General features: G+C 37.6%; 1 protein-coding gene across 3 annotated transcripts in view; it reads left to right on the top strand.

Annotated features, from left to right (window-relative positions):
• The window catches only part of AASDH (aminoadipate-semialdehyde dehydrogenase), a 20156-nt gene extending 4642 nt beyond the window's left edge, over positions 1-15514 (top strand). For 2 of the 3 annotated variants that reach the window (XM_072406207.1, XM_072406208.1), the window contains 12 exons: positions 1444-1748; positions 3991-4183; positions 4405-4646; positions 6784-6887; positions 7688-7860; positions 9303-9495; positions 10580-10698; positions 10777-11512; positions 12220-12383; positions 13031-13156; positions 13348-13479; positions 14501-15514. In XM_072406207.1, the coding sequence (XP_072262308.1) occupies positions 1444-1748; positions 3991-4183; positions 4405-4646; positions 6784-6887; positions 7688-7860; positions 9303-9495; positions 10580-10698; positions 10777-11512; positions 12220-12383; positions 13031-13156; positions 13348-13479; positions 14501-14899 (2886 nt within the window). In that variant the 3' untranslated portion in view covers positions 14900-15514. The remainder of the gene's footprint in view (positions 1-1443; positions 1749-3990; positions 4184-4404; positions 4647-6783; positions 6888-7687; positions 7861-9302; positions 9496-10579; positions 10699-10776; positions 11513-12219; positions 12384-13030; positions 13157-13347; positions 13480-14500) is intronic. The other variant, XM_072406209.1, reaches the window with a different exon arrangement.
• The last annotated feature ends 4065 nt before the right edge of the window (positions 15515-19579 follow it).

Below are 19579 nucleotides of genomic sequence, written 5' to 3' on the forward strand. Positions count from 1 at the left end.
TGGCCCATCATTGGTGTCAGTGGGTGGATTAGTACCTCATCATTGGTGTCAGTGGGTGAATTAGTGCCCCATTATTGGTGTCAGTGGGTGGATTAGTGACTCATCATTGGTGTCGGTGGGAGGATTAGTGCCCCATCATTGGTGTTAGTGGGTGGATTAGTGCCCCATCATTGGTGTCGGTGGGAGGATTAGTGCCGGATTAGTGCCCCATCATTGGTGTTAGTGGGTGGATTAGTGCCCCATCATTGGTGTCGGTGGGAGGATTAGTGCCCCATCATTGGTGTTAGTGGGTGGATTAGTGCCCCATCATTGGTGTCAGTGGGAGGAATAGTGCCCCATCATGGGAGTTATAGGCCCCCATCATATGTGTCAAAAAAGAGGAACAGTGCTCTATCCTGTACGTCAGTAAGATAACATGTCCCCTCTTATTGCTGTAAGTGGAACTAATAGTTCCCCTTATTTCTGTTCATAAGAGCAATTGTCCCATATCATGGATGTAGGAAGGATTAGTGTCTAATACAGGGTTCAGTAGAAGGAATTGTTCCCATCATTTGTGTCAGTGAAAAAAAAAAAAGTTCTCCATCATTGGTACCTGTAAGAGGAATTATGCACCATCATTTGTCTTAGAGGAGGAAATAGTCCCTAAGGGTCGGTTAAAGGCAGGTAAAGGACAGCGGTTTGCAGACCAGGTGATCTAACAAACCTGGAATTTGTTAATGATTGTTTTCCTAAAAATCATTGCTATTCACGGATAAATGTTTTTACACCTGGACCAGATTAATCCTAGGTGGGATGGATCACTCAGGTTTCCCCGATAATAGTATAACTTCTATAAATCAGGTCCTTTTTGTCTAAAGTCCTCAATCTTCATATGAAAATGAACAGATTTTAGTTACCTCTTCTACTGTTGTTGTTGGTAGGAAATAAGCATGAAACATAGTATGGTTCTATTGTGTAAACCTGTGGGTTGTAAATTAACTGAATGCAGCCTACAACTTTCCCCTCCTATTTCCAAAAAATAGATTCTCATTGATTTCTCCGGCCCATCATTAAAATTGGAAATAAAATTAATCCCCAACAGCAGAGATTGTGTACTTGAGAACCTCTATTACCTTGTAAAATTAAAATGTCATTCTGCTGAGAGTTAGGATGTGAGTGGTTTCTCCCACTACAGACTGCCTATAAAAATACAGAAAGAAGGTAGGTAAAAGATCAGTTACGCTGCAGAAGCAAAAAGATCAGCATGGGAACCCCTGCATGGAAACAAAGTGGGGGAGTTGTTTTATATTAGACTACTATGCATGTCTGGAAGAAATAGACAAAGGTGACCAATATTTAAATAAAATTGCACATTCTTGTTTTAAAAAATCTGTGTAAATATGCCCACAGTTCAGTCTAAAACTTTCCTGTTTATGACTCTTCATTTTTTGGTATGTGTTGTAGGTCTTCAGACAACTCTTCCCAAACTGGATTGAAAGGGATTCCTCCAGAGTTCAGCATCTGGACATCACAATTTTTGAGGCTGTGCAAATTGAGAAAATAAATGATATAGATGCAAAAGTTAAAAATGACCATGATCAGACTGCCAGTGCCCTGCACCCTACAGTCATAAGGCATCCATCTGATGAGTTTTTAGAAAAAGACAGAATTAGCCTGGCATATGTTTTGCACACTTCTGGAACCACAGGCAAACCCAAAATAGTCAGTGTACCTCACTGCTGTATTGTACCGAACATTCAGCACCTTTCGTAAGTTATATTCAAGAAAATACATATATTTTATTGAGTATGTTATTTGTTTTATTATCTACTTAATACTATGGGCCTGATTTGTGAAAGCTCTCTAAGGCTGGAGAAGATCAGTGAAGCTGGGTGATCCAGCAAACCTGAAATGCATCTGGTCAAGGAATGAAAACATTTGCTAACAAATAGCAAGGGGTTTTAAGAAATCCATTGCAGGTTTGCTGAATCACCGAGCTTCACTGATGAAAGTGTATCATCTCCAGCCTTGGAGAGCTTTAATAAATCAGGTCCCTATATGTCCTGTAGACATCTGTGTGTTAGCAACTAGTAATGTGGATTAAGATTTGGTATTTTATTTGTATTCTGGAATTTCAGTTTACCGTTCAACACTCCTCCTGATATTATTATGGTACTCCTAATTCTAATGAGTTACCATCTGTTTTCTTAGTCACCTCTTCTTCCCCTCCTTCTCTCATCAATAGTGTTGATGTGCAGGAGAATATAAGAGACGGTGCACTACTTCCCCCACCTCATAGATTGTAAGCTCCTTTGGGCAGGGTCTATCTTCCTCCTGTATAATTATTTGTATGTGTCATTTACAACCCATTTTTAATATACAGCACTGTGTAATATGTTGTCGCTTTATAAATACTGTTTATTAATGATAAAAATAGCAATCCTAATTTGTCTATTATGTATTTATCTATTATGTAGAAATAATTCTTTATATTTTCAAATTGAATAAATCTTTACTTTAAAAATCCAGCTGTAGCAGTTAAAACCTAAAGATTGGAATTAAGGCTTAATGGGCCTGATTTATGGGCTGGAGAGGTTACACTTTCATCAGGGAAGGAGGGTGATCCAGCAAACCTGGAATGAATCTGGTCCAGGATTCAAAACATTTGCTAGCAAATACCAAATGACTTGAAGAAGTCCATTTCAGGTTTGCTGGATCACCCAGCTTCACTGATGGAAGTGTATCCTCTTTACCTTTAGAGAGCTTTAATAAATTGCGCCCAATGTTTCTCTTAACTCTTTGGACCGGAGTTGATTCTACCCTCCCCAGAATGGGAATGTGCTAGTTTACAGACCACTGCAGATCTGCCTGCATAGTTTAACACTATTCACTGCAATCCAATCTCTCTTCCAAGCCATTCATCCTGACAATGCCAGGGAACCTTCTCGGTCTTGATGGACATGGCCATATGTATAGATTTCCTGTCACTCCTATACAACTGCACAACCTTTACAGATAATTTATATAGACTGGACTTATTGAGCTCCTCTTATAGTGTTAAAAAAGTGTTAGTTAAGCTGTAAAAAAGTGGCAGTGAGTGATTATTTGATATTCTAAAAAATTATAGTCGTGCCCATGTTCTTGAGTGAATATTTAGCGCATCTGAAATCTGAGTATGTGGGCTGGTTTCATAGCAACCAAAGAATAAAAATGTAGGATTTCTTGCCATCTTATCTGTGGCGCTGTCAATACAGAAGCAGTTAAATGCCTCATACTTCCCCTATTATCAAACCAATTTTCTTAACTTTGAAAGTCCTATAGCAGTGCTCCCGATAAGCATGTAAATACATGGATCAAATACATAAATGCAGATTACTCCAACTGCAAAATACTTTTGTCTTGTGATTAACACCTTCCTATCTTACTACTTGGCTTGCCAGGTGACACCAGAACCCCTCAGTAATAATTCATTGCAAGGTGCTGATTTAAAGATATTAAAATGAGGTTTTAAAATGCATTATCATTTTAAAATGTATTTTAATTTTTTTGATTGAAAAATCGGTATAAACCTAGCAAAAAAAATGGTATGGTTCACTCTGATTTTAGTAATTTACATAACTAAAAATACATTTAAGCAACACTAAAATGAAATCATGAATAAAAGTTCTCCAGTTCTCTCTGTAAAGAAGATAGTAGATACTTGTCTATCCTGCTGTCCAAGGTGCAAAGCTTCTCTCATATCGCCACGGCACCCCTATACCTTTGCTATCCTGTCAGCATAAGACCAGGAAATTGACAGTTCCTAAAATCTTGGTTTCTTGGAATCTCCAGGCAAACTCTCTTCATTGGATCAGTGTTTGAATGCATGGGTGGCAGAGGAAATATTTATTTAATATGCTCTTTACAGGGAGAGCTTTTATTTACATTGTTATAATTTTTATTTTTGTACTAGAAATTTATTGTATACAGAATGGTAATTACTCCCTACAATTGTTATTTTTTTCTTTTCAGATCAATCTTCGCCATGTCGCCAAAGGACCTTCTGTTCCTTGCTTCACCTCTAAGCTTTGACCCATCTGTTATTGAAATGTTTCTTGCATTGTCCTCTGGGGCTTGTCTGCTTATTGTGCCAGAGCACCTTAAAATGATGCCCAGAAATCTGTTCCGTGTATTGTTCCAGCAGCATAGAGTCACTGTGCTCCAGGTAAGGTGCATGGCTTCCTAAAGGTAGATTACAAGTAAAATGGACGGTTATCCGGACGGTTACACTTTTGTGTAACCCAAATGCCTAGTTATGTTGCCAGCTCAGTAGGGTGCAAAGAGTGTTTTTCTACTCTATATTTGCTTGTCCTAGAAAGACTGCTCTTATACCTTGAGGAAAGGATCGCGTTAAGAATATAGTTAGCTATGTGTTTTTTTTTTCAGGTGACGCCAACCCTATTGAGAAGATTTAGCTGTGACTCCATTCAATCCTCAGTGCTGTCCAAAGAAACATCCCTTAGAGTGTTAGCTCTTGGAGGGGAACAGTTCCCACCTGTCAGCATGCTGAGACGTTGGAAGGAGCCTGGCAATAGAACTCGTCTCTTCAACCTTTATGGTATAACGGAAGTGTCCAGCTGGGCCACTTGCTATGAGATTCCAGAATCTCTTTTGAATTCTCATGCAGGGTAGGTGAATGTTTTTTTTTTCTTATCGTTATTATGAGTGGTTGAGATTTACAGTCATTTTAGTCCTAATTTGTAATGTTATATACATGTACGTTTAAAAAATAGTAACTCTGGAATTATTGATTTTAAGGGTAATTTATTTATTTATTTTTTTAAATTGAATTTTTATTGAATTTTTGTAAATATACACAAGGAGTACAGCAATACAGGTATAGGATCAATGTACATAATACCAATAAACATCAGGTAGAGCAAGATACCCAACAATCAAAGTATATGTCCTCGTCCAAGGTAGTAATGTTATTGTCAAGTAATATTAAGGCCAAAGCCCAAAGTAGAATGCCATTCGGTATTGCTGAAACAAATCACAACAAAAAAAAAAAAAAACAAGAAAGAGAAAAAAAAAAAAAAAAAGAGGGGGGGGGGGGGGGGGGGAGAGAGAAAAAAAAACATACAATAAAGAATAAACAGGAGCATATAGGCAGTCAAAATAATAACCCTTATGAACAATAAGAGGGGGGGTAGAAGGGGGGCAGGTGGGCATTATTAGTGAGGTATACCGGAGCAAATTGAGCACAACTAAACCCTAAGCTTGCAGTTGAGCATCGAAGGTGTCCCATGGATCCCAGATCATTTCAAATCTATCCACTTTGTTTTGTATAAGTCCATTAGGCGAAGGTCCTGTATACGGGTATATAGATCCTCCAAAGAGGGAGGCTTCCATCTGATCGGAATCGGGGTGCGAGCTGCCACTAAGACATGGGCAATCAGTTTGCCAGTAGGTTTGGGGAGACCCGTGAAGGGTGACCCCAATAGATGGGTAAGCGGATCCAGTGACAACTGTTGTTGAGTTACATCCTGAAGCAGCTTATGGACCCGGTCCCAATAACTCTGAATAATGGGACAGTACCAGAACACATGTTCCAAAGTTCCTCGCTGTGTCCCACATCGCCAACAGGTAGGGTCCACAACGGGGAACAACCTGTGTAATACATCAGGTGTATGATGCCATCGAAATAATTTTTTGTATACATTTTCCTTATATAATGTACAGATGGAGCTTTTAGGGTAATTTAATTTAAAGGATATCAATAAAAGAGATCTGCCAGTGAGAAAAATAGAGACAGAAGTAGCAATTCACTGACTATACCCACTTTAGTCATTTTCATTCAGATTAGGGGGTCCCCTTATAAAGCAGCAAATTTGTCATTAATCCAGGCCCACGTGTTGTCAGTGGAGGTGACTGATCGTTCTTCAGAGATAGCTCATGAATGTTAAATTAAAAAGACCCCACAGAGTTGCTGAATTCTATATGGGACCGTTAAAATACAAATAGTGGTTTCTTTAGTTCTTTAAACATACTTTTTGCCATTTTCAGTACTGCCGTTACCATTTATTGTTGTCCCAGGTTGTGTCATAATCCCACTCATAGATAATAGAACTGAACCCTAGTAACATTCAATGTAAACATAATTCTCCAGCTGCAGAAAATTTCTTACTATCCCTACCTCCATAATAAATATTCCATGAGGTCTATTCATAAAGAAGTGAATCTGATATTCCTCAAACAGCAATTGATTCTGGTATGGTAAAATTTTTTGTGATCATAGCTCACATTGGGATTTTTTTAGGCATCCCACAAGGACCATTAGCAAGACCATTGGCTAAAAAAATATTTAACTACTACAGTTGACTGGTGTTAAATATCTGCAATCACTTCACGAATACAACCAAAAATAAATATTGAGTCTGACTTTTGGAAATTTTGTATCTCTTTCTAGGGAGAGACTGCTTTAGAAACCACTTACTATTATTGTCTTTGACTAAATATACCAGAAGTGATTTTTAGTAGTGTAGTAATTCCCCATCATTGGTTGCCCTCTTGTAATCAGTTTTTTCTAGTAACTCTAATAGAGTGTCTGTACATAGCGTTTGACTTGATGATTTATTAAACTTCCTTTATTTTTACTTTTCCTCTTTGGATCTGATAGGTAGGCTAAAAAAAGATAAGTTGTAGTTTGTCAAAGCTTTTGTTTCCGTAAAGTCCTGCTTAACATTTAGGATTTAAAATCACATGTTTGCCTACCCATTTCTCCATCACCCATGTTTAACTCTTTCTCTCTTTTTCTTCTGGAAGTGATTCACCCATACCTTTAGGCAGGCCACTGTGGGGGACAATATTAGAAGTCCGTAACGAGGATAACGAGATGATTGAAGAAGGAGAAGGACAAGTTTTCCTAGGTGCTAAGAAAATATTTTTCTTTCTGGTGTTTTCTGTGATTAAAAGTTCTCTTTCACAATTTTGCAGTAACTTGACAGAACATTTTATAGTGCAGAATGTAGCTACTGTTTATACTGCTGTGTTACATTTTATTAATATACTACATGGGATGGCAGCATCTGAATTGTGACTCAACTTTTCAGTGACCACCCAAAAACAGCCTGGTGGTCACCAGAAAGTGCGGGGTAGGACGCCAGGTTAAAAGAGGCTGGGGAGAACATGTGATTCTTACCATTATGATTCCTGTGATTCTTACCATTTTGTTGTTTCTACAGTGTATCACTATAGTGTATCACTATCTTATATTAGAAACACAAAGTAATGGAGCCAGGTGTTCACAAGCCCCTAGCTAGCATTGAAAGATATATAATATTGTATATATATTACCTTGAGTCAGCTGGTAAACTGTTAAGGCTAGGTTTTAGGAATGAGGATAAGGGTTTAATATGTTGGGGGAGGTGAAGGGTTTCATTTTAAGGGTTAGGATTTATAGTAGTCTTTCAGTGTTGTGTCTCCAGCAATGTGCAGCTTGCAGTTCTATAGTTAGTGTTTTGGTAATGGACAGAGTAACTGCAGTGTATATAGCTGAAGTGTGTAGCGTGTCTTCTGCTGGTGATTGTTAATTGAAATGTTGTCTTTTTTTCCTCTTTCTTCTACATTCACAAAAATTTTTCTTCAGCTTCCCTGTGTGTACATGTCATACATGATGTGTCTGTAAAAAACCCATTATAATACTTTTAATTTTTTTTTGATCATGCAGGAGGAAAACAAAGGGTCTGCTTTTTGGATGATGAGTTTATTCTGCCCAGTGGAACAATGAGAAGTACTGGAGACTGGGTGAGGTTACAAAATGGGGACATGTACTACATTGGACGCAGAGACAACCAGTTCAAGCTTCATGGCAAGAGGCTCAATACTGAATATATACAGCAGGTATAGTCATAATAAACATAATATCTTGGTTTACCATGCTTCCCAGTGCTGTGTTCAGGGTGGGTGCTTCAACCGTATGATACGCTAATACTATAGCATCAAAATAGATCCCTTTTGATGCTTTCAAGAAAGGGGACATTTTTACAAATTTTTTGTATTCCCTTAAACTGAGATTTATTTGGCTACATTTTGCCTTCCCTGTTTCTCTTTTCTCTCGCTATCAGCTTGCTTATGAAATCATTTCTTTGTTTTCATTACATACCTTATTTTAGACCCAGTCACATAATCACTAGGTCTCTGTGCAATCCAGACAGATTGTGGCTGGTGGGAGGGCCCGTCAGGGTACTGTACATGACTTCTTGGAAACAGGAATCAGTGGTAACACCCACACATTATGCTGGGCCTCCTGTGACTGAAATAACTGAACGTAAATAAATGAAAGGAGCCAGCCTCTGACAGTAGGGTTGGGGAGGAAAAGACTAAAAAAAATGATTTCCTCGACCAAGAAATAAGATATAAGAATAATAGGGAAATAAGACTCTATCTTGTTGCAGTTTTTAATGCACACTGTAAGACGCTTACACTTTCCAATGAAATCAGAGTAAGCAAATGTATAACAGTAGAGAAGCTCATACAACTGTGCAAGATCAAATGTAAAGCTTTGTCATTAAGATGTTGAAAAAGTGAATTAAATATCTCCATCAATAGTAATTATTGGGCCTTTATCTTTTTTTACATACACACTATATTTGTTGTTTATGTAGTTGAAGTCAGAGCATTGTAGTGGTTGCAGAGAACTGTGATTAGATTTTTGCAGGCCCAATGGATTACCATAAAGAATTCTACTCAGTTGTAGGTTGGGTTATTATTAGGGACGAGCAAGAGAGATTTTAAAATTGGATCGCACGACGAATCGACATTTATTTAACCTGAGGCCCTCATTTAACCTCTAATGCCCAGGTATCACACACAGGAAGATTCCCACGGCTGCATTCATGAATGCAGCCGCGGTACTCCTCCTGTTCGTGTGCGATCCTCGGGCTTGCCCTCATTTAACCTCCAGTGCCCGGGGATCGCACACAGGAGGATTCCCTTGGCTGCATTTATGAATGCAGTCGTGGGAAGCATCCTGTAATGCTTTTCTCGATCTTCCGATGGGACCACAAAATAATTTCAACAAAATTTTGCGGACCCATCGGAAGTTGGAGGAAATTTTCCCGAAAATGTCAGAGGCATTCTCGCTTATCCTTAGTTATGATGATTCAATGCTCCAAACATGTAGAGTTTACAGCTTGTTTCCTGACCTTCTGGTCAGTTTGGGCTTAGTTCTTCCATCTGTAAATCTTACTTTGATGTCTGATAGGTAAGTTAGATTTATAATTAAAGTCAATAATATTGTCTGTGAAAACTAAGTTGCCAAAGTTTACCACCATTTATTTTAGGTAATAGAAAAACTTGAACAAGTGGAGGCGTGTGCAGTCATGTGGTCTAACAATGAACACCTCATCCTCTTTATTGTACCTAGAGGGTCTGTAGACAGGAAAGCCCTATGGAGAGCAGTGAAGTCAAATCTTCTTAGTTATGCAGTACCTGATGATCTCATTCTCCTAGACACACTACCTCTTACAAATCATGGTAAGAAAATGTACTTTATTTATACTAAACTTTACATTATTGCCAGCTGGTCCCTAAAAGCATATAATTATATAAAGTAATAAATAATATTCCAACAAAGCCATTTTGGTTTACTATTAATCGGATTAGTTGTAAAGTGACTTTTGAGTCCTATTCAGACCTCACCTCAATCCATAAAAAAGACAAGACTGTACACCATTGTAATGAGAATTCTTTTTTTCAATCCACCATTGCAAAAAGGACATTATCCCAGTGACCACCATTGTAACTCCAGGCTGCATTACACATCTGCAATGCCATTTATTTATTTCTGTAACTGTCAGATTCAGTAGCATAGCTTAAAAAAATAACATATACAAGGAAAAATAATATCTAACAGATATTTTTTAGGTTTTGATAGAGTGGTGAGGGGATATAACCACTGTCAGGTTTTTGCTGCGGCTTCACTGGTTTTAACTGTCAGTAATACCAATGTCACCAAGAATAAAGCTGTGGGTAAATCCAAATTTTTACATTGCCTCTGGAACGGAGGAATGGAGGAGGAATTCTTTCAGAGTAAATACTTATCCCTGTGATAGCTGGCCTTCACGTTGGAAATATATTGTTTCACTTGCTGTTGATTTGCGCACAGGAAGTGAAGTAAAAAAAATATAAAAAAAATGAAGAAAAAAAAAAATACCTGCTGTTTTTTAACCTTCTTCTTTTTTATATAAAATAAAAAAAATGTTTTGGATTTTGATATACTTTGAGAAAAAATAATATAAAATAGAAAGTAACAAATGTGAAAAAAATATATTTTTGCGCAGCCTGTTCGCCTATAATAGCAACATTGTACATAAAAGACTTTAAAGTATATTTAGGTATGCAAATAATCCTAGAATCATTGTTACTGTACCAAACACATGCTAATGCTGTTTAGTAGTCCTCGACATCTAGACATGAATAGCCTCTGGTTAGGGAAGGGTTTTAAAAAATTGCTCTAAATTGTGTATGTAATTGATGGCTGCTGAACTGCTATTTTCAGCTGATTTGTTCAACTTTGCAGTGAGTGAAACAATTTTTACCTTGTCCATGTTTTCCTAAGGTAAACTGGACTACTCAAGTTTACGTCTATTGTATGGCGATCACTTAAAAGAAAAGAAGAGTAAACCTGAATCCCAGACAAGACTTGATTTCTGGAAAAGTTTGCATGCCATGTGGAAGGTAAGAGTCTGCTTGCATGGTTTTCATTTTTCCCGCCAGGTGTTCTTTGGTAAATAATACCTATTTTGTTTTTTTTAGACCAGTCTGGGATTTCCTGAAGATGTTCCAGATGTAGTGGAAGACTCTATGTTTCTTCTCAGTGGTGGAGACTCTCTAAAGGCCATTAGATTTCAGGAAGATGTGGAGGCTCTGGTTGGTAAACCTGTGCCAGGACTTCTAGAAGTGATATTCAATGATACTATTATGGCAGTCGGCAAGCATGTTATTAGATCTATTTTCCCAGAAAAAGATGAGGGTAAAGCAAGGATACATGAAACGGAGGGCTGTTATGGAACTGTGGATATAAGCACCAAGAATGACAGAAAACGAAAAGCAGATTATCGCAGCAGTTCACCAGCAGGTTTGAGTTCTCTTCTATCTGTTAGCAGAGGTAGTCGATGCTTTCATCACGAATATTCACACTCAGAATCAGATGGATGGCAGTGTGATATGAAACCTGGATTTATAAAAGACCAAGGTTTTTTAGAATTCTATAATCCAGGCCACAAACAGCCAAAAGCTTCCTCAGCTGGTACATCAACTTGGTCTGTCAAACAAAGATGGGCATCTGATACAAGTAAATGTGTTGATGCATCACCTCTTCTTGTCTTGTCATCCAGTGAAGAGTCTGCAGCGACTGTATACATTGGGTCCCATTCACACAGAATGCAAGCTCTAGACCTGCAAACTGGAACACTCATATGGGAAAGAATACTGGGAGATCGTATTGAATCTTCTGCTGCACTATCTGCATGTGGAAACTATATTATTGTTGGTAATTCTAGCATTCACTTACTTTAACACAGTTCTGGTTTAAAGGGAACTTTTAATGGTTTTCGGTCCATTTCATTTTAGTTATTTTTATGTGTGTTAACTGTTGTTTTGCATCTGTTTTTTATATCATAATATGATTAACAGATAACCATTTAATCAGTTATCAGTTATTTGCCCTTTAAAGTTTGTCTGATTTAAGTTGGAGAAAGCTATTTCAAAGGCAGAGAAGGAAACAGCATAACCTGAATGGGAGTTACACTTTATTGGTGCTTGGTGTGAACTGGTAGAAAGGAGTGTCAGTTTTACTTTATGCAACTCCCTACCTTTGTTGATTGGTGAAGATTCTGTTATTTTCCACTAGCATTTATGATAATTGGGATTGGCACAGAGATAACCTAATAAATCTAATAGGATCTTGTCCAGTAGTTTGTACATGGGTGCTTTGCCTTAACATATTCTGCAATTATTTTGAACTTTGTTCACTACACATTGAGCAAAAGCTCAATTAGCAAAGGCTTAACACTGTAAATAAGTTATCATGCTCAATGGAGAGCAACAAGGCTCAACTAGCAAAGCCTTGACACTGCAGATTAGTGATCACACTAAAGTGAAAGTAACAAGCTCTAACTCTATAATTTATAAATGTACTATGTAGGAGGTGTAAAAAAGAATGTTAACTGCAACTGCAATTTTTTTTTTGTGATGCAGGTTGCTATGATGGTGGTGTTTATATACTAAGGCGAAATGATGGAGCAACACACTGGATATTTAGTACTGGAGATTCCGTGAAGAGTTCTCCTGCCATTGATCCCATGTGTGATCTTGTATATGTCGGATCACATGACCAGCATCTGTATGCTCTAAATATTGAAGTATGTTCAATCTGTTCTAATTTTTGAACTGCCTATTGCGTATAATATAATTCTGCCCTAAATAGAGGATCATGTATAATCTGGTTTCCTATTAGAACATATCCGTAACAGATGGTTTTCCAGAAAGCTTTTAAACTACAATCTGGGCAGAAAACCTTCTAATTAACCTCCCTAGCGGTAATCCAGAGTGTGGCTTGGGGTAAATTATCCATATCAAAAGCGGTAACCCGGAGCCACAGTCGCAGTGGAATTTGCCAGGGAGTTTAAACAGTTTACCTGATGAGCAGTGCCGGCGGCGTCCTCCGTCGATGCCCAGCATCTTCTTCCCCTGGTGATGCCAGCCTGGCATCTGTGTAACCTGTCGATGCCGGGCTGGCATCTGCGTCCCCGGCGTGTGAACATTGGGGACTTGAGGCCAGGGGAAGCAGATGCCGGCTGGCCGGGCATGTGAGCTTGCGGCTAAGAAGCTGGACCAAGGGGGAAACCTAAAATACTAAGTATTTTTAAATGTACCGCTTTTACATTTAAACATACTTAGTATTCATACTGCCAGGGAGGTTAAATATATTCCATATTTAATTTATTTGATGATCATAGTTTTTTAGTTACATCTCCTGCATTTCATCCATATTCACTTTATGTTGCAGGAAAAACAGTGTGTCTGGAAGTGTCACTGTCAGGCTTCTGCAGTGTTTTCTTCTCCATGTATAAACATGGACCCCCATCATTTGTATGCTGCCACCCTAAGAGGCCTGGTGCTAGCCATCAATCCAGTAAGTAATTGTCTTTATTAGGATGTCCACCACAGCTGAAAGTAATGCTGTAATAGTTTATTTAATATAATGATCCTGTAGTAGTACAGTTTAGCTATTAATGTAGTTTTTTTTGTCATGTACATTTCTTATGCAGGACCAGATTTTTTTTGTTGAATGCAGTATGTAAAATATTTTTCTTATCATTATAGAGCACAGGAAAGCGTCTGTGGAAGACTGACATTGGCAAACCTGTATTTTCCACGTTGCACTGCAGTGACAAGCATGTCTTTTTTGGCTGTGTGGATGCAATGTTTTATTGTCTCAGTCACTGGGGAGAAAAGGTGAGAAATACTATGGAGAATTTTGTTTCAGTGCTTCAGGTATAGCATTAATGCTTTCAGTCAGTAAACTAGTATATCGGTAATTATAATACAGTGGTACCTTGCTATAAGTCCTTAATCCGTTCCAGATCCTTGGACTTATACCAAACAAATTTTTCCCATACCAAATTAGGGGTAAATGAATAATTCGTTGCCGTGAAAAAAAATCCTATAGTTATTGGCAAATTATACATTGATGGGGCTGTATAAAATAATGTAAACTTCCTAATACTAAAATACATAAATACTAAAGCAATTAGATGAAATAAATGAAAATGTACCCTCACTTTACCTTGCTGAGAAGAGTTGAGTGCCTACTAGGATGGTGCTGAGAATGGAGGAGGAGGAGATGTTATGTAATTCACAGAAAGTTATAGCGCGGGTTGTTCACTGAATGGTGGCAACTGGCGTACTGACGCTTGTGGGCAGTCGTGGCTTTGTCTTGAGAGAGGCAAATCAGGGTAGCGCGTGGTGTTATGACTCATTTTGACCCATACAAGTTCTAGCACAAAGGTTGTATACCAAGCAAAATTTTTTGTGTACAAACAGGACTTATACCAAGTTTGACCTATTTCCAAAGCGGACTTATACGGAGGTACCACTGTACTTTCCTGGCACTTCTATTTAGCATGCGTATTTTAGGTCTGTGAGTCAAATTTATTAAAGATGGATTTGGCCACGTAAGTTGCATTTCCAGAAGCAGGGTAACAATGGAAACTCCTGTCCTTTTCTCACAATTGGTGTACTCAGAGGAGACCCCATTTCCTCCACTCATACTGTAAATTTACATCTTTCATGTATTCGTTTTCCATCAGAAAACAAATTACATTCTTTTTGTTAGTTGCTCCAATATATTTTCTCTGTCAAATTCAGAGAAAATATATGGATTTCTGTACAGCTTTTTATAAATCTGCCTCACTCACTACACTGTTAAAACAATTCTTTGCCCAGTGTTAAATTAATGCATTTTTCTTTTTCAAAGCTTTGGCAGTTTTCCACAGAGGGACCTATTTTTTCATCACCGTGTGTCTCTACTGTATCCAAGCAAGTCATGTTTGGCTCACATGATGGCTTTATCTATTGCTGCAGCACGAAGGGGGAATTACTTTGGAAATATAAAACCAGCTCACGAGTATATGCAACACCATTTGTGTTTCCCAACCCACACACTGAGAACACAGAGCTACTGGCAGCTGCCTCTACAGATGGAAGCTTGTGGATACTGGATGCTCACTCCGGGCTTCTGATCAGTCAATGTACACTAGAGGGGGAGATATTCTCTTCTCCGGTGGTGTGCCTGAACCAGCTGGTCGTAGGCTGCAGGGACAACTATGTGTATTGCTTCGATCTGAATAGCAAAATCAATAGCCATGACTGTTAGCAAAGCTACCTAAAGTGCTCTTACATAACCTGGATTAATGCATTCAAAACGGCTACATAAGTGAAAATGCCCAAAGGGGATCCTCTATATAAAATAGGTGTGAAAGAAAAGAACCTCTTTATATATTAACTCTTTCTGATGGTAAATACTTATCACCCAAGCACTTGTGATCTATGTGAAAGATCTGGTTGCCTGTCACTGCCAATATTGATACCACATAGAGGTCCAGTATTAGAGTAGGATGTCTTAAAGTTACTTTGCCTGCAAAACAGTAAATATGAAGTTACCTACGAGCGGGCTATCTATGTAGCATTTTCCGATCTTTGTATGCTGTTGACCAAAAAGCCAGCTTGCCGCATCCCTGTTTTTAGTTTGGGCATGCAATAGGCAGGTTCCTTTATTCACTTTTACCAACCCTGCTCTTCCCCCAAAGATGGACGGCCTATATAGAGAGCTGGAAGAGCTCTGTACCTTTTTATGTATGTTGATGCTTTTAAGTAATATTGCTCCATAGAAATAAAATATTTTTCTACTTTTTTTAAATCCTATTTGTGTATATTTGCTTGGTAATGGTAAATATTTTATATTAATTAAACACCAAACACTTAAAAAGTACTTTTTATTTCAGATTTTTTTTTTTATGCATTTGGACCGTCAGACAAAACTGAAATAGAAATTGCACAATAGTGTTATGTTTTGAAAACATTTTTCTTACACTTGTAGCACAAGAAAATAATAAATTATTGGAGAGTGAAGCGAAACTCCGGAGGTGGGCCGGTGACACTAAATACATACATGTGTTTTTTGCTAATAATTAAAACAAAAATGTAAGTTTAAGATATCGTTGTACCTGAAAAATGTAAAAGTACAGTTAACAAAAACTCCACAACTGCATAATAATGAATTTATAAACAATCATATTAATACCCTAAATATTTGAATGTCCCTATCTAAGGTCCACAGCAAAATAAGGGTTTTTTTTGTACAGTATTCTAACTCCTTAAATCTTCCAAACATGCCGGCCAGAAGCCTGTGCATTTATAGATACAGTACTGATTGGAAGCATGTAGCTTCAGATCACACACAAGAGGAGGCTGTTATGGTGAGGCTTCTGGTGTGTTTCTGGAAATGGCTCCTTTTGTTCCTGTTTATCCAACTCTTTGTCCTGCTACTCCTGCTTCAAAGTGGGTGCTCTCACAAGTGGAGGAAGTGCAAAAAGGATCTGATGTGTAATGTGTTCCCAAGGTGAACACTTTAGTTGCCCTATAAAGACTACTTAAAATGTAGAGGGATAAAAAGGAGAAGCAAGATGAATACAGCAAAGATCAATCCTGTGGTGTAATAGCATGCAAAATAATTTTAATTAGGATGTTAAAGTTGAGTAATGATCTTAGAGGTTGTCTTTGCACCAACTTAGTTCTGCTGTATACTGTATGTATGTCTCGATTTAGACCTTTCAAAGCTACATGGATTCCTTGACCTTTCTTGTCATCCCAATTAGATGGCTATGAACAATGTTATGGTGGTTCTTTCCAAAATATATCACTGTGTGTGTCTAGTTGCCCATAAACAAGTTTACATACTCCTTACTCCTGCACTCTGTACAATACATACTCTTTACTCCTCCACTCTGTACATTACATACTCTTTATTCCTGCACTTCGTACATTACATACGCTTTACTCCTGCACTCTGTACATTACATACTCTTTACTCCTGCACTCTGTACATTACATACTCTTTACTCCTGCACTCTGTACATTACATACTTATTGCTCCGGCACTCTGTACATTACCTACTTATTACTCCTGCACTATATATATTTTACATACTCTTTACTCCTGCGCTCTATTGTGTTGGATGTCCATTAGTATACCTTTTGGCCACTGCACTTTGTGCACTAGGCCGTATTGCCTTTGCATACACTGTAGTACTTTGATGGAATTGTTGCGTGCGTCGTATAGACAATCAGGCTCTCGACCAGTTTAACTATTCTACTTTCACTTAAACTTAGATACATCCATTTTTTTCTGCCACACCATAAACTTACTAGGGCTATTTGCGCTCTTAAGATGTAATCTGGCCACCGGACAAACTCGATTTAGATCCTAAACCAATACATTTTGGTAATACGAACCAGTTTGTTACCAGAAATTTAAAACTAATTTAAAAGTAATTAAACATTAAAACTTTACTCTGTTTTACTCTGGTCAAACACTTCATAAATTTTAGGTAAAAAGGTCAGATATATACATTATATTCTCCAATGTAACCAATATGACAAATGCCATCCATCCAGCCCCCTTTAACATGTACCAGATGATATTTCATAGAAGGAATTATTTAGGTGTGACTGTTGTTACTAGGAACCATATAAAGCAACCTACCTTTTAAACCATTATTTTAATGTTTGCATAGAAATAACACTGAAATACTTATGTGTATGTTGCCATTTAAAATTTTACATATTTGTATGTACCAATTACATGCTTTTACCTATTGGAATCTAATTACTCATGACTTAACCCAACTGAGGGAATGGGGGGAGGAGGAAGGGGTTGCAAAAAAGAGATGATTTTTTTTGTTGTACCACCTTGTTAATACGTAACCACTCAGGATATTTACAACTGACTTTTATTGTACTGAAAACTGCTGCAATAAATGTAAAGTTCATGCAGTGCACTTCATTATAGATGCCTTTTCTACATATTTAAAAGTTTGAGAATATTTGCAGTGCTTATTAAATCTGAACTCCAGGCAAAGAGCTAAATACACAGATGATATATTTAGGTAGGAGGTGTTTTATCTGCCAAATGTTTTGTATTTACACAGCCCTAACAGCACAGCCACCCTGGAAGATAAGTCATTTCATAGTTAGGTAATATTACAAGGTCTCTGCACCCTGCCAGTCAATGAACAGCAAAGGAGAAGCAGCACATTGATGACCAGATCTGTCCTCTCCTTTCATCAGTATTCTCCTTGTTAGCACATATGCACTGGACAACAGCTGATTGGCTTCTTGTTCTGCTTCTCCCTCTGCCAATCTGTGTTCTGCAGGAGGTTTTTACCAAGTCACATATCTACACTAGATGGTAAAACATTTTCTTAGGGGTTTATTTATAAACCATTTGCATTGTGTTTTGAATGAAAATGGCTGCTTTATCATTCTGTGTGACCTTGAATTGGAGAATATACGTTAAAACATTTACACATATAAGCACATGTACAGATACTTTGGTTTAATAGACGTGTCATTGTCTATTTCTCCACTAAGTGGTGCTGTGTTCATTTTCTCTTACAATGCACATGTGTAATATACCGTGGCTGAAAATGAACACTGCACCGCCTAGTGAACTCCTTAGGAATGTCACCCACTAATTAACCAATGTAATCTGTACATTTGTCCATCTCCATATTCTATCTTCAACTACATTAAAGCAGGGACACCAACCAATGGGCTGTCAGTGGTGCAGAAAAGGCTGGGGCTACAGAATAAAGTACATTCGCCCACCTCAAATTAACTCATAAGTAGTTTTGCCCTGTTCTTGCAGAATGATATATATATTATATGATATAAATATTTTTTTTTTCATAAACACAGATTGGGACAAATTGAAGTTTTTGCCTAGAATATGCCTAGAACTCAACATTAATGGTTGTGTGATTTTATTCAGTTACAACCTTGTATCCTCTACCTCTTTAGAACTGATTACCCAGAGGAGCAGTACCCAGATGAAATTGGGGGCCGTAAGCAGTGAAATGGGTGTAATATTAGTCATTGCAGGAAACTGCTCACTGCTCCTCATTTGTGTTGATTGCACATGAATTCAGTGAACTTTAACTGCCATATATTATACAGTAATCTTTTATATAATGATAGACTTTTTCAGTCATAATATACAGGGCCCGTTCCTGTTTTTTTCTGCTGGTCTTTTAAAACAAATAGACATAGGTGAACATGTTGCAAAGGCAAAAATACAGCACTCTTACAGGCTGTAAGAGGTATTACACATCAACAAAAAAGAAAGATTTTTACAGATAATATCACCAATTATATACATATTAACCTAAAATATTAACTATTACCTTTTTTATATGCTTTTGCAAGAATGTTTGGCAGTGCAGTCCTGGTTTTTACATAACAAGGTCTAGGTTATCAGAGTATAATAGGGCTTCAAGATTAATTATTGCTTAAAAATACAATATGAATTAGAATCAAACTCATAAATACAAAATGAATTTGATTCGAATTTATAAATATGAATTAGAATTGAGTTTATAAGTTGGGGACCACAAACCAGATCATAATTCTTTACGGTTTCATGCTGTACACATTTTTATGTTGTTGAATATAAAACTAATATAGGGTAAATGTTAAATCTACCCTGCAGAATGGTATTGCATTCCAGATTTCGGTTGTGCAGGTTACTAAATGAAAAAAGTTCAGGCTGGGTTAGAGTGGTGATGTCAAATTAGGAAGAAACAGCAACAGCACAGGTTAAGTGTATATTGAGAGACAGAGAGGAAGTGTAAATTGCCTCGGCAGAACTTGCAATGTAATATAGAGTATCTAGCACAAGCACACAAACACCTTGGACAAACTACCAACATTATTTGTAGTGGTGGAAGAAAGCAAAGCATCAAATGTAAACTCACACAAACAGTAGAGACAACATACA

This window comes from Pyxicephalus adspersus, chromosome 3 (assembly GCF_032062135.1).
Source record: "Pyxicephalus adspersus chromosome 3, UCB_Pads_2.0, whole genome shotgun sequence".
NCBI classification, from domain to species: domain Eukaryota; kingdom Metazoa; phylum Chordata; class Amphibia; order Anura; family Pyxicephalidae; genus Pyxicephalus; species Pyxicephalus adspersus.